This window comes from Nerophis ophidion, linkage group LG24 (assembly GCF_033978795.1).
Source record: "Nerophis ophidion isolate RoL-2023_Sa linkage group LG24, RoL_Noph_v1.0, whole genome shotgun sequence".
In the NCBI taxonomy this organism is placed as follows: Eukaryota; Metazoa; Chordata; class Actinopteri; order Syngnathiformes; family Syngnathidae; genus Nerophis; species Nerophis ophidion.
In genome coordinates, this window is record NC_084634.1 from 5,172,092 (window position 1) to 5,186,481 (window position 14,390).

Sequence of the window (14,390 nt, forward strand, 5' to 3'; positions counted from 1 at the left end):
ATGACGTCACACAGGAGGAAGAACAAAACAAGATGGCGCCTGGCGGAGAATACGTTGTTTTGGTTATTATGGTTTCTAGGTCTTAATTACAACGTACATGTGCACATGTGTGTCGTTTAACAGAGTAAACGTCGTTATTAATTGTTTGTATGCGGATACATTAGTCTGAGTGCACTTATACGTGCTAGCCTAGCCTGCTGGTTAGCTTAGCTTGTTAGCTGCTAACAAAGAGAGGCGGAAGTGATCGACACATCAAAGCAGAGATCCAATGTAAGTGTAAAGTGTTTTTATTGTGTGAACATGTCTACATTACAAATGATGTGAGTGTTGCTGAATCAGCGACTAACTGCTGCCGTTGAAGAAATATTTGTGATGTTAGAAAAAAACAATAGCAAAGTACAAGGAGGAATGTTGTCCAACAAAAGAGGAGAAGGAGCGACAACATCAACTACTGGACGCTGTTTTCAATAAACATCAAGTTGTGTTACACATCCATCCTTCCAGCTATCTTTTACTGCTTATCCGAGGTCGGGTCGCGGGGGCAGCAGCCTAAGCAGGGAAGCCCAGACTTCCCTCATCTCCAGCCGCTTCATCCAGCTCTTCCTGGGGGATCCCGAGGCGTTCCCAGTCCCGCCGGGAGACATAGTCTACCCAAAGTGTCCTGGATCTTCCCCGTTTCCTCCTACCGGTCGGACGTGCCCTAAACACCTCCCTAGGGAGGCGTTTGGGTGGCATCCTGACTAAATGCCCGAACCACCTCATCTGGCTCCTCTCGATGTGGTGGAGCAGCGGCTTTACTTTGAGCTCCTCCCGGATGACAGAGCTTCTCACCCTATCTGTAAGGGAGAGACCCACCATCCGACGGAGGAATCTCATATGGAATAGAATACAATAGAATAGACTTTATTGTCATTATATTTGCATGTGACGAAATTAAAGACTCCAACTTAAGGTGCGGTAGTGGGAACAAATATGGGGTAAAATAAATAACACAAGAAGTAATAAGGGAAAACTAACAATTGAAATAAACAGACTGCTTCGGCCACTTGTACACGTGATCTTGTCCTTTCGGTCATAACCCAAAGCTCATGACCATAGGTGAGGATGGGAACGTAGATCGACCGGTAAATTGAGAGCTTTGCCTTCCGGCTCAGCTCCTTCTTCACTACAACGGATCGATACAGCGTCCGCATTACTGAAGACGCCGCACCGATCCGCCTGTCGATCTCAAAATCCACTCTTCCCTCACTCGTGATCAAGACTCAGAGGTACTTGAACTCTTCCACTTGGGGCAGGGTCTCCTCCCTAACCCGGAGATGGTACTCCAACCTTTTCTGGACGAAAACCTTGGACTCAGACTTGGAGGTGCTGATTCTCATCCCAGTCGATTCACACTTGGCTGCGATCCAATCCAGTGAGAACTAAAGATACTGGCTGATTGAAGCCATCAGGACCACATCATCTGCAAAAAGCAGAGACCTAATCCTGCAGTCACCAAACCGGATCCCCTCAACCCCTTGACTGCGCCTAGAAATTCTGTCCATAAAAGTTATGAACAGAATCGGTGCCTTGGCAGAGTCCAACCCTCACTGGAAAAGTAACCGACTTACTGCCGGCAATGCGGACCAAGCTCTGACACTGATCATGCAGGGAGCGGACCGCCACAATCAGACAGTCCGATACCCCATACTCTCTGAGCACTCCCCACAGGACTTCCCGAGGGACACGATCAAATGCCTTCTCCAAGTCTACAAAGCACTTGTAGACTGGTTGGGCAAACTCCCATGCACCCTCAAGGACCCTGCCGAGAGTATAGACCTGGTCCACAGTTCAGAGACCAGGACAAAAACCACACTGTTCCTCCTGAATCTGAGGTTCGACTATCCGGCGTACTCTCCTCTCCAGTACACCTAGTCATACTTGATCATTTCGCAATATCGCAATATTTTTGCTGAAAGGATTAAGTAGAGAACATTGACGATAAAGTTTGCAACTTTTGGTCGCTAATAAAAAAGCCTTGTCTGTACCGGAAGTAGCAGACGATGACGTCACCGGTGTGAGAGGGTTCCTCCCTTCCTCACATTGTTTATAATGGGAGCCTCCAGCAGCAAGAGCTATTCGGACCGAGAAAACGACAATTTCCCCACTAATTTGAGCGAGGATGAAAGATTTGTGGATGATGAAATTGATAGCGAAGGACTAGAATAAAAAAATAAATAAAAAAATTCAGATGTTTTTAGACACATTTACTAGGATAATTCTGGGAAATCCCTTATCTTTCTATTGTGTTGCTAGTGTTTTAGTGAGATTAAATAGTACCTGATATTTGGAGGGGTGTGTCCACAGGTGTGTTGACGCCACTCTCTGAGGAAAGTCAACGGCAGCTGCATGGACGGCGCAAGCTCCGCTGATCTCCGGTAAGAGGCGACTTTTTACCACAATTTTCTCACGGAAACCTGCCGGTTGACATGGAGTCGGGATCCATGTTCGCTTGACCACTCTGATCCATAGTAAAGCTTCACCTCCGGGAATTTTAAACAAGGAAACACCGTGTGTTTATGTGGCTAAAGGCTAAAGCTTCCCACCTCCATCTTTCTACTTTGACTTCTCCATTATTAATTGAACAAATTGCAAAAGATTCAGCAACACATGTCCAGAATACTGTGTAATTATGCGATGAAAAGAGACGACTTTTAGCCGCAAATGGTGCTGCGCTAATATGTCCCCTCCAACCCGGGACGTCACCCTCACGCGTCATCATTCCGCGACGTTTTCAACAAGAAACTCCGCGGAAATTTAAAATTGTAATTTAGTCAACTAAAAAGGCCCTATTTGCATATGTTGCAATGTTAATATTTCATCATTGATATATAAACTATCAGACTGCGTGGTCGGTAGTAGTGGCTTTCAGTAGGACTTTAAAACAGGCTACACAAGCTCCTATTTTAGTTGTTGAAATATGCAGTAAAATATTAGATCATTCCCACTATTATTTTCTCAAATAAATAAACCAGATATTAAAGGGGAACATTATCGTAATTTCAAAAGGGTTAAAAACAATACAAATCAGTTCCCAGTGGCTTGTTGTATTTTTTGAAGTTTTTTTCAGAATTTTACCGGTCCTGGAATATCCCTCAATAAAGCTTTAAAGTGCCTTATTTTCGCTATCTTCGAAACCACTATCCATTTCCCTGTGACGTCATACAGGGCTGCCAATACAAACAACATGGCGGTTACCACAGCAAGATATAGCGACATTAGCGCGGATTCAGACTCGGATTTCAGCGGTTTAAGCGATTCAACAGATTACGCATGTATTGAAACAGATGGTCGGAGTATGGAGGCAGATAGCGAAAACGAAATTGAAGCTATTGAGCGAATAGCTATTGACGCTATTCGGCCATAGCGTGGGTGTACCTAATGAAGTGGCCCATAGCATGGCTGCCTTATTAGCATCGCCGGTAAAATGTGCGGACCAAACGATCAGGACTTTCGCATCTTGTGACACTGCAGCAACTTAAATCCGTCGATTGGTAAGTGTTTGTTTCGCATTAAATGTGGGTATCTAGTTTCAAATGTACATACAGCTAGCGTAAATAGCATGTTAGCATCTATTAGCGTAGCATGTTAGCATCGATTAGCTGGCAGTCATGCCGTGACCAAATATGTCTGATTAGCACATAAGTCAACAACATCAACAAAACTCACCTTTGTGATTTTGTTGACTTAATCGTTGCAAATGCATCTGCAGGTTATCCATACATCTCTGTGCCATGTCTGTCTTAGCATCGCCGGTCAAATGTGGAGACACTCTGGTACATTCAATGGGGGTCTGGCGGCAGATTTTTTGCCAGTGGTGCAACTTGAATCCCTCCCTGTTAGTGTTGTTACACCCTCCGACAACACACCGACGAGGCATGAGGTCTCCAAGGTTCCAAAAAATAGTCGAAAAAACGGAAAATAACAGCTGAGATCCGGTGTTTGTAATGTGAAAATGAAAATGGCGGGTGTGTTACCTCGGTGACGTCACGTTCTGACGTCATCGCTAAAAGACCGATAAACAGAAAGACGTTTAATTTGCCAAAATTCACCCATTTAGAGTTCGGAAATCGGTTAAAAAAATAGATGGTCTTTTTTCTGCAACATCAAGGTATATATTGACGCTTACATAGGTTTGGTGATAATGTTCCCCTTTAACAGTAAATAAACAAGTACATTAATAATAATTGTTTCGACAAAATAATACAATTAGAAATGACACAATATGTTACTGCATATGTCAGCTGCCAAATTAGGAGCTTTTTTAACCTGCTTTGAAATTATTTTATAATCAATTATTATACCAAATGATATATCGTGACATATATTGTTATTAACTCCCCTTTTTAAAAAAGGACGCAAATTAGAACCTGGTAACAACCGACCTGTTTCTATTCTCAGTTCCATTTCGAAAGTAAAGGATAAAATTGTTTATGAACAGGTCAATAGCTACCTTGCCACTAAAAAACTCAGGTACAAATTCCAATCCGGCTTCAGAACTAACCACTCCACTGACACATGCCTTCTGTATCTGAGCGACCACATCAAACATGAGGTGGATGCGGGCAAATACTGCGGTATGGTCATGCTGGACATTCAGAAGGCCTTTGACACCTAAAACCACGCTATAATGTTGGTTAAGCTTAAAGGGGAACATTATCAGCAGACCTATGTAAACGTCAATATATACCTTGATGTTGCAGAAAGAAGACCATCTATTTTTTTAACCGATTTCCGAACTCTAAATGGGTGAATTTTGGCAAATTAAACGCCTTTCTGTTTATCGCGCTGGAGGCGATGACGTCAGAACGTGACGTCACCTAGGTAACACACCCGCCATTTTCTCAAACACATTACAAACACCGCGTCTCTTATTTTCCGTTTTTTTTTCGACTATTTTTTGGAACCTTGGAGACATCATGCCTCGTCGGTGTGTTGTCGGAGGGTGTAACAACACTAACAGGGAGGGATTCAAGTTGCACCACTGGCCCGAAGATGCGAACGTGGCAAGAAATTGGACGAAATTTGTTCAAAATACGAGGATGTGGGGAAAGCCGACAAAATGCTGTCGTTTGTCCCGCACACTTTACCGACGAAAGCTATGCTAATACAGAGATGGCAAGATTGTGTGGATATCCTGCGACACTCAAAGCAGATGCATTTCCAACGATAAAGTCAAAGAAATCTGCCGCCAGACCCCCATTGAATGTACCAGAGTGTCTTCACATTTTAGCGGCGATGCTAAGACAGACATGACACAGAGATGTATGGATAACCTGCAGATGCATTTGCAACGATAGTCAACAAAATCACAAAAGTGAGTTTTGTTGATGTTGTTGACTTATGTGTTAATCAGACATATTTGGTCACGGCATGACTGCCAGCTAATCGATGCTAACATGCTATTTAGGCTAGCTGTATGTACGTTTGAAACTATATGTACATCCAGCGTTTCCCTCCACCCACATTTATTGCCAAACAAACACTTACCAATTGATGGATTTAAGTTGATCCAGTGTCACAAGATGCAGAACTTCCGATTGTCGGTCTGCACATTTCACTGGCGATGCGAAGGCAAACATGGCCGAATACCGTCAATAGCTATTCGCTCAATAGCTTCAGTTTCTTCTTCAATTTCGTTTTCGCTATCTGCCTCCATACTCCAACCATCCGTTTCAATACATGCGTAATCTGTTGAATCGCTTAAACCGCTGAAATCCGAGTCTGAATCTGAGCTAATGTCGCTATATCTTGCTGTGCTATCCGTATTGGGATCACTGGATGACGTCACAGGAAAATGGACGATGGCTTCACAGATAGCGAAAATCAGGCACTTTAAAACTTTTTTTAGGGATGTTCCGGGATGGGTAAAATTTCCATCCATCCCATCCATCTTCTTCCGCTTATCCGAGGTCGGGCCGCGGGGGCAGCAGCCTAAGCAGGGAAGCCCAGACTTCCCTCTCCCCGGCCACTTCGTCAAGCTCTTCCCGGGGGATCCCGAGGCGTTCCCAGGCCAGCCGGGAGACATAGTCTTCCCAACGTGTCCTGGGTCTTCCCCGTGGCCCCGTGGGTAAAATAAAAAAATAAGCCACTGGGAACTGATTTTTATTGGTTTTAACCCCTCTGAAATTGTGATAATGTTAGCCTTTAAAGCAATCGAATTTGATAAAACCTCATTGAGCTGGATGCATTCTTACTTGGAGGGAAGGGAACAGGTAAGCAGTGGAGTCCCCCAAGGCAGTATATTAGGGCCTTAACTGTTCCTAATAAATGTAAACGAAATGTCATCAGCATGCCACTGTGAATTGTTCCTGTTTGCGGATGACTCGGCCCTGCTGGTATCCGGCAAGGACAAATCACAGGTGGAAAAAATCCTCAGTGCTGAATTCTGTAGAATTTGCACCTGGCTCGCTGACAATAAGCTATCCATACACTTTGCTAAAACGGAATCCATCCTACTTGGGTCCCACATAAACCTTAGGAAAGTCAGTGACTTTACTATAAAAGTGGGTGACATTGTTATCACCAGGAAAGATGAGATCACCTACCTAGGTTCCATTCTAGAGGCCAATCTTTCCTGTGATAAAATGGCAACCAAGGAAATCAAAAAGATCAACCAAAGAACGAGATTCCTCTACAGAATCTCCTCTCTGGTCAACTAGCAGGAACTCTCATTCAACCCTTTTTCGATAACGCTTGCACCTCTTGGTACTCCAGCACCTCCAAAACCCTCAAATCTAGACTCCAAACATCCCAGAACAAGCTAGTCCGGTTACTTTTAGACCTCCACCCCAGATCACTCCTCACTCCAACCCACTTCTCCAAAGTGGGCTGGCTCAGGGTGGAGGACAGAGTAAAACAGCTTGCACTGAGCCTAGTCTATAAAATCCACTATACCTCCCTGATACCGAAGTACATGTCAAACTACTTCCGTAACGTAAATGACCACCATAACCACAACACCAGGGGGAGCTCCACAAACCACGTTAAACCCATATTCCGATCTAAAAAAGCTCTTAACTCATTCTCCTTCTATGCCACATCAATGTGGAATGCACTCCCAACAGGTGTAAAAGAAAGTGCATCTCTATCCTTCTTTAAAGCCGCACTAAAACAACACCTCCAGGCAACTTCAACACTTTACTAATACCCTCCTCCATTCACATCCCATCTCCCCGGATTATAAACAACTCAAATGTACTTCTAATGTATATACTTGTTCTTATGCTATGTGAACTCACTATGTTCTCTGCTGGCTGTACATATCCTACTAAATAAGACCTACACTGTTTCAATGTCCACATTTCTCTGTTGATGCAATTGTTGATGACTGAAGTACTGATATCAACCAAAGCTCCTCATCCCACCCCCCGGATTGTAAATAATGTAAATAATTCAATTTATATACTATGATGATTACCTGTGTGATGACTGTATTATGCTGATAGTATATTTATGTACCATTAAGTGATTAACGTGGACCCCGACTTAAACAAGTTGAAAAACTTATTGGGGTGTTACCATTTAGTGGTCAATTGTACGGAATATGTACTGTACTGTGCAATCTACTAATAAAAGTATCAATCAATCAATCAGTAGTTGATGTTTTCGCTCCTTCTCCTCTTTTGTTGGACAAAGTTCCTCCTCGTACTCTGCTATCGTTCCTTCACACATTTTCGCACAATCACAACACTTTACACTCACACTTGATCTTAAAGAAGCGATGTTTTGATCACTAATGTTGTGTTCTTAATCCGCGTTGACAGAAAGTAAAAACAAAATGTATGCATTCTTTCCAACGGCCGCTGGGTGGCAGCAGAGGCTCCATGTATTACCTGAAGAAACATTTGACTTCTGACCTTTCCACATTATTTATCTCATCTCTACTGCTGGAGTTCAGTTCACTGAGGATGTAAGCTCCATTTTGGTATTTTAATTATATTTAATTACTCATAAACAGGGTTAAAACAAACCATTATTAACATTACTGAACTCTTTTTTTTTTCACTGTCTACTAATTAAAACAATTCTAGCACAAAAACATTCAGGATGTTCATACAAACAATATTACACATTCCCAAACAGACCACTTTATTATGGTTTTAATATCATACATTATTACATTGAATATTCACATGTTTATAACAGGGCTGAAAATTTTAATTACCACTCAGGGATTAATAAAGTATTTCTGTTTCTGATAATTACATCACTCTCATAAAGCCTTTAAAGCTGAATATGTTTTTTACCATAGCTCAGCTTCACAATGTTGGAATATTGACTGCTGATATTAATATTCTTTTATTGTTTAGAATATTACACTTTACTCTTTTTCCTTGTTCAAATGAACAGGATGAAAGTGTCTTTAATTGTCACTACTGAGTGTAACTATATATAATTATGTATATAATAATCTTCCATTCTTCACCTTCATTACCGCTTGATTTAACTCATCTTATTTTATCCAAAGAGAACTTGACCATAAAAAGTTGGCTGCACATCAATAAACTGTCACTAAACTTCAATAAAACTAAATATATCATATTTGGAGATTGTAAAAATGTAAAACACAAATTATGATGGATAATATTGAAATGATAGGAATAAAGGTAATCATATTTTTAGGAGTTAATATAGATGATGAAGTAAGCTGGACACTACATGTAAATGTCATGTCAACATATCAGGTAAATAAGATAAATAATATGAAAATATATAATGTATATTACCTCATAAGCCGCGTGTACAAGAGAGGAGTGGAATATATTCTTCCTATTGTTACACCAGCAACTCTTTTTGTTGTTCTGTGGCCGGGCGAAGGAAGTGTGCACCACTCACTATTGTCCCAGTGAAACACGTGTTTGGCCAACATTTGTTCCGCGGTGGGGAACACTTCGATGACGTCACACAGGAGGAAGAACAAAACAAGATGGCGTCTGACGGAGAATACGTTGTTTTGGTTATTATGGTTTCTTGGTCTTAATTACAACGTACATGTGCACATGTGTGTCGTTTAACAGAGTAAACGTCGTTATTAATTGTTTGTATGCGGATACATTAGTCTGAGTGCACTTATACGTGCTAGCCTAGCCTGCTGGTTAGCTTAGCTTGTTAGCTGCTAACAAAGAGAGGCGGAAGTGATCGACACATCAAAGCAGAGATCCAATGTAAGTGTAAAGTGTTTTTATTGTGTGAACATGTCTACATTACAAATGATGTGAGTGTTGCTGAATCAGCGACTAACTGCTGCCGTTGAAGAAATATTTGTGATGTTACAAAAAAAACAACAACAACAGCAGAGTAAGAGGAGGATATTTGTCCAACAAAAGAGGAGAAGGAGCGACAACATCAACTACTGGACACTGTTTTCAAGAAACATCAAGTTGTGTTACACATCCATCCTTCCATCTATCCATCCAACCATCCGTCCATCTTCTTCTGCTTATCTGAGGTCGGGTCGCGGGGGCAGCAGCCTAAGTAGGGAAGCCCAGCCTTGCCTTTCCCCAGCCGCTTCGTTAGCTCTTCCTGGGGGATCCAGAGGCGTTCCCAGGCCAGCCAGTTTCTAACATAATAGTGAGAGTCCAGTCCATAGACCATCCCGAGTGGAGACAGGTCAGCAACACAGAGATGTCCCCAACCGAAGCACAAGCGGACGGTTCACCCCAGGTCCCGACTCTGGGCAGATATATATATATATGCACAATAAAAACTAAATAAGATAAGGCTCAGAATTGGTTTCTTAACAAACCCTATCTACATACCAAGTGCAACATTTCCACATATAAAGTGCAACATTAAACGGCCTCAAGTTGTTGCTCAGATTAAATAAAATGACAAAACTTTTCTTCTACATACAAAAAGTGCAACAGTTTCAGGTCAACTCAGCCTCAGATTAACTCCCCCCCCCCCCCCCTCCCCACCCTTTAACCCTGGTGACTTTCACTCAATCCTCATGTTTTTTGCCAGAAAAATCAGTCTATCCACATTGTCTGCAGAAAGAGCAGACCTGCTTGCAGTTACAATGTCTCCAGCTGTGAAAAATACCCTTTCGCTGGGCACGGAAGTAACAGGTATGGCGAGGTAGTGCCTGGCCAACTTGTTAGTAAGAGGATATGTGGGCTCATTGTTCTTCCACCATAGAAGTGGGTCAAATTCTAGTTTTTAATGCAATATGGTCTTAAATCTGCTGCTATAAAAACACCAACGGCATTTTTATTGCTTAAGCCCTGCCTGACTCACCGAGGAGAAGCTGCTTGAATGCAGTGTTTGTCTTTCTCTTCTTTGAAGCGATGTTATCCATTGTTGTATCGCACTGCGAAGCCGAAGTGTTCCCAAACAGGATATTTTAATGAGGCAGGAGTGTCTACCAGCTCTGGCTTTTACATGTTGTAGTTGCAAGCATGCCGTGTGTTGTGCGTCAGTGTGCATTGTTTACACAATGTGCGGTGCGCTACTTAATATGTCCATGTGGAAACTTGTTCGGTACACCTCCTAACCGAACCGAAACCCCTGTACCGAAACGGTTCAATACAAATACACGTACCGTTACACCCTTAATACACTCACATCTGTAGATTATAAAAAAATATATATATATTTGGTGGGCCAAACAAAATGACTCGGCGGACCAATGTTTGGTATGGGCGATATGACCTCAAATCTATATCCTAATAACAATATATGTCACCATATATCATTTGGTATATGATTGATGACAGAAGAATTTCAAAACTGTTTACAAAGGCTTTTAATTTGTCAGCTGACATATGCAGTAACATGTTGTGTCATTTCTAATTGTATTATTTTGTCGAAATGATTATTATTAATGTACTTGTTTATTTACTGTTAATATCTGGTTACTTTATTTGAGAAAATAATACTGGAAATGATGTAATATTTTACTGCGTATTTCAGCAACTAAATTAGGAGCCTTTGTAGTCTGTTTTAAAATGGTTCTATTAGTAATTCTGTATGAAATAATGTATCGCAAAATCAACCATATCGTCAATCCATAGTAAAAAGTCCTGTCGTCCTGGTTTGTTTTTTTCTTTTCCTGTGAATAATGTTGTAAAGAGCAGCGTGTTTGTGCGTCACTGAGATTTCAAGACAGTTCATACGATAACTTCCTAAGTACAAGTAAAAGTACTGAATGCATTGTGTGACTGAGCAGAGATGGTGTGTTTATCTAGCAGACGTCTGTGAAGAACATCTTCACCCTGAGCAACAGAACTGGAGCTTCAGGATGCGGACGGAGGAGCCACAGCCCTCCCACATTAAGAAGGAAGAGGAATACCCACTGATCCTCCATTTTAAAAAGGAAGAGAAGGACCCACTGACACCCCGATTTAAAGAGGAAGAAGTGGCTCCACTGACACCTGACGTTAAGGATGAAGAGGAGGACCCACTGAGCCCTCACATCAAAGAGGAAGAGGAGGAACACAGCATCAGTCAGCAGGGAGAGCATCTTGAAGGACTGGAGGAGGTTGATGTCACCAAGATGCCAGCGACTGGTGTCCCTGTGAAGAGTGAAGATGATGAGGTCAAAGGTGAGAGTGAGGAGAGGGGAGGGGGGGAGCCTCCAAGCAGCAGCTCAACTCAACACATGACAACAGAAGCTGATGGAGACCACTGTGGAGGATCACAAGCAGACAAGCTCTTAGCTCCACTATCAGATAGTGAGGACACAACGTCACACTCTCCTGACACTGATGATGAAGACTCTAAAGATGATAAGACATGTCACACTGACAACACACACTTCACATGTTCTCTCTGTGACAAAACTTTTAAATACCATTGTCGTCTGGTAAGACACATGAGTACACACACAGGAGAGAAACCTTTTTCCTGCTCAGAATGTAGTAGAGATTTTAGACTAAAACACATGCTGAAAGAACACATGAAAACACACACTGGAGTAAAACATTTTTCATGTTCAATCTGCGGTAACGAGTTTACTCAAAGGTCCCATTTCAAAGGACACATGAGAATGCACACTGGAGAAAAACATTTTTCCTGCTCAGACTGTGGTAAAAGTTTTGAAAGAAATCAAAGTTTAAAAGTACACATGAGAACACACACTGGTGAAAAACCTTTTTCATGTTCAATCTGCGGTAAAGATTTTAATCGAAGGCACCATCTCACAGCACACATGAGAATACACACTGGAGAAAAACCTTATTCATGTTTAATATGCATTAAAGATTTTACTCAAAGATCCCAGTTCAAAACACACATGAGAATACACACTGGAGAAAAACCATTTTCATGTTCAATCTGCGGTAAAGATTTTAATCAAAGATCCCATTTCAAAATACACATGAGAATACACACTGGAGAAAAACCTTTTTCCTGCTCAGAATGTGGTAAAAGCTTTGTATTAAATCAAAGATTAAAAGTCCACATGCGGACACACACTGGAGAAAAACCTTTTATATGTTCAGTATGTGATAAAAGTTATACAGAAAGACACCAATTAAAATTACACATGAATACGCACTCTGGCGAAAATTCATACTCCTGTTCAAGCTGCCACAAAAGCTTTCGTAACCCAAAATCTTTTAAAGTACATGTGAGAACACACACAGGAGAGAAAATGTTGAGTTGCAGTGTGTGTGGTGAAAGATTCTCTTCTAAGTCCCAGTGTAAGAAACACAAGTGTGCTGGTGAGAACAGCAGCAGCAAATGAAGATGCAGGATTTGAAATAAACTGTCAAAACTTGAACTTTGACTTTCTAACAACATCAGCACATATAACATGTGTGACATCATTGTTGTGTGTGTAACACAATCTTGTTAATATGATTCTAACATTTATAGATTAGACACTTCAGATTAGTGCTTTTGTTTCAGTCAAGTACATGAGTTAATATACACATTTGTGTACTTTTTAATATGAACGGAACAATTTGACTGAAAAGGTGAGAATAAACAGTACATAAAATATGTTACATAGAATTAACATCATTAGTGTTTATATATGTGTTTTGAAAAATGAAATGTTGCATATTTTATTTTCTAATTGTAGATGATTCCATAGATGAACTCCTTTATATGATGTACATATTTGTTTTACATGTGTTCATACCTTTGCGTTTGAGTACACATAAATCCCTCTTAGTTCATATTTACTGGTTCACATCTGAAATATATTCTGGACCACTTCTGGAAGCATATTATTATTTACTTTATACATCATTTGAGCAGTTGTCTTTTATACAATTTTAAAATGTGTGACTTTAAGAATCATTTGTTGGGTCTCTATAATCCATTCTATGAATTGTCTTTATTACTCTCTTGTGTAATATGAATATTGTAGTGTGATTGTTTTATATGTATGTCCCCAGACTTTTATGCAATAAACAATGTATGCTTCAACTAAAGTTGGGTACAATAATTGTAGTTAATATTTGTAAGTATGTATTTTATTCTATTTATTATCACAGTCAATGTTTTAAATGTTTTCTTTATATGATTTACATTTAGTGTCCAGCTTACTTCATCATCTAGACCAGGGGTCACCAACCTTTTTGAACCCAAAGCTACTTCTTGGGTACTGATTAATGCGAAGGGCTACCAGTTTGATACACACTTCAATAAATTGCCAGAAATAGCCAATTTGCTCAATTTACCTTTAACTCTATGTTATTATTAATAATTACTGCTATTTATCTTTGTGGAATAAATATATATTTTTAATGACATGTTTTAAATAGGTTAAAATCCATTCTGCACTTTGTTAGAATATATAACAAATTGGACCAAGCTATATTTCTAACAAAGACAAATCATTATTTCTTCTAGATTTTCCAGAACAAAAATGTTAAAATAAATTCAAGAGTTTGAAATAAGATTTTAATTTGATTCTACAGATTTTCTAGATTTACCAGAATATTTTTGGGGAATTTTATTCATAATAAGTTTGAAGAAATATTTCACAAATATTCTTCGTCGAAAAAACAGAAGCTAAAATGAAGAATTAAATTAAAATCTATTTATTGTTCTTTACAATAAAAACAAATGTACTTGAACATTTATTTAAATTGTCAGGAAAGAAGAGGAAGATATTTAAAAGGTAAAAAGGTATTTGTGTTTAAAAATTCTAAAATCATTTTTAAGGTCTTATTTTTTCTCAAAACTTGTCTTTCTGAAAGTTCTAAGAAGCAATGTAAAAAAAACAAATGGAGACCAAGTCTTTAAAATATTTTCTTGGATTTTCAGATTCTATTTGAGTTTTGTCTCTCTTAGAATTAAAAATGTCCAGCAAAGCGAGACCAGCTTGCTAGTCGATAAATACAATTTTAAAAAATAGAGGCAGCTCACTGGTAGGTGCTGCTATTTGAGCTATTTTT

The 14,390-nt window shown here is 40.1% G+C and overlaps 3 protein-coding genes across 5 annotated transcripts in view; all 3 read left to right on the forward strand.

Annotated features, from left to right (window-relative positions):
• LOC133542451 (gastrula zinc finger protein XlCGF8.2DB-like) overlaps window positions 1–13,421 on the forward strand; it is a 201,677-nt gene extending 188,256 nt beyond the window's left edge. Inside the window, exon 4 of the transcript XR_009804161.1 lies at window positions 12,960–13,421. The gene's annotated coding sequence lies outside the window, so the exon portion shown is untranslated. The remainder of the gene's footprint in view (window positions 1–12,959) is intronic.
• LOC133542468 (gastrula zinc finger protein XlCGF28.1-like) overlaps window positions 1–14,390 on the forward strand; it is a 210,587-nt gene that overhangs the window by 117,751 nt on the left and 78,446 nt on the right. The window lies entirely within an intron of this gene.
• On the forward strand, window positions 10–13,421 carry LOC133542498 (gastrula zinc finger protein XlCGF28.1-like). 3 transcript variants are annotated; one of them, XM_061886694.1, is made up of 3 exons: window positions 10–270; window positions 2,347–2,417; window positions 11,229–13,421. In XM_061886694.1, exon 3 carries the CDS (start codon window positions 11,282–11,284, stop codon window positions 12,725–12,727), a length of 1,446 nt encoding a protein of 481 aa, XP_061742678.1. In that variant the 5' UTR covers window positions 10–270; window positions 2,347–2,417; window positions 11,229–11,281; the 3' UTR covers window positions 12,728–13,421. The 3 variants fall into 3 exon arrangements, with proteins under 3 accessions (XP_061742678.1, XP_061742679.1, XP_061742680.1); XM_061886695.1 differs by having other exon boundaries at window positions 11,232–13,421; XM_061886696.1 differs by lacking the exons at window positions 10–270; window positions 2,347–2,417 and adding an exon at window positions 8,942–9,206.

What these genes read in the sequence shown, in the direction of transcription:
- LOC133542498 (XM_061886694.1), top strand. Translation starts at nt 11,282, where the DNA reads ATGCGGACGGAGGAGCCACAGCCCTCCCACATTAAGAAGGAAGAGGAA.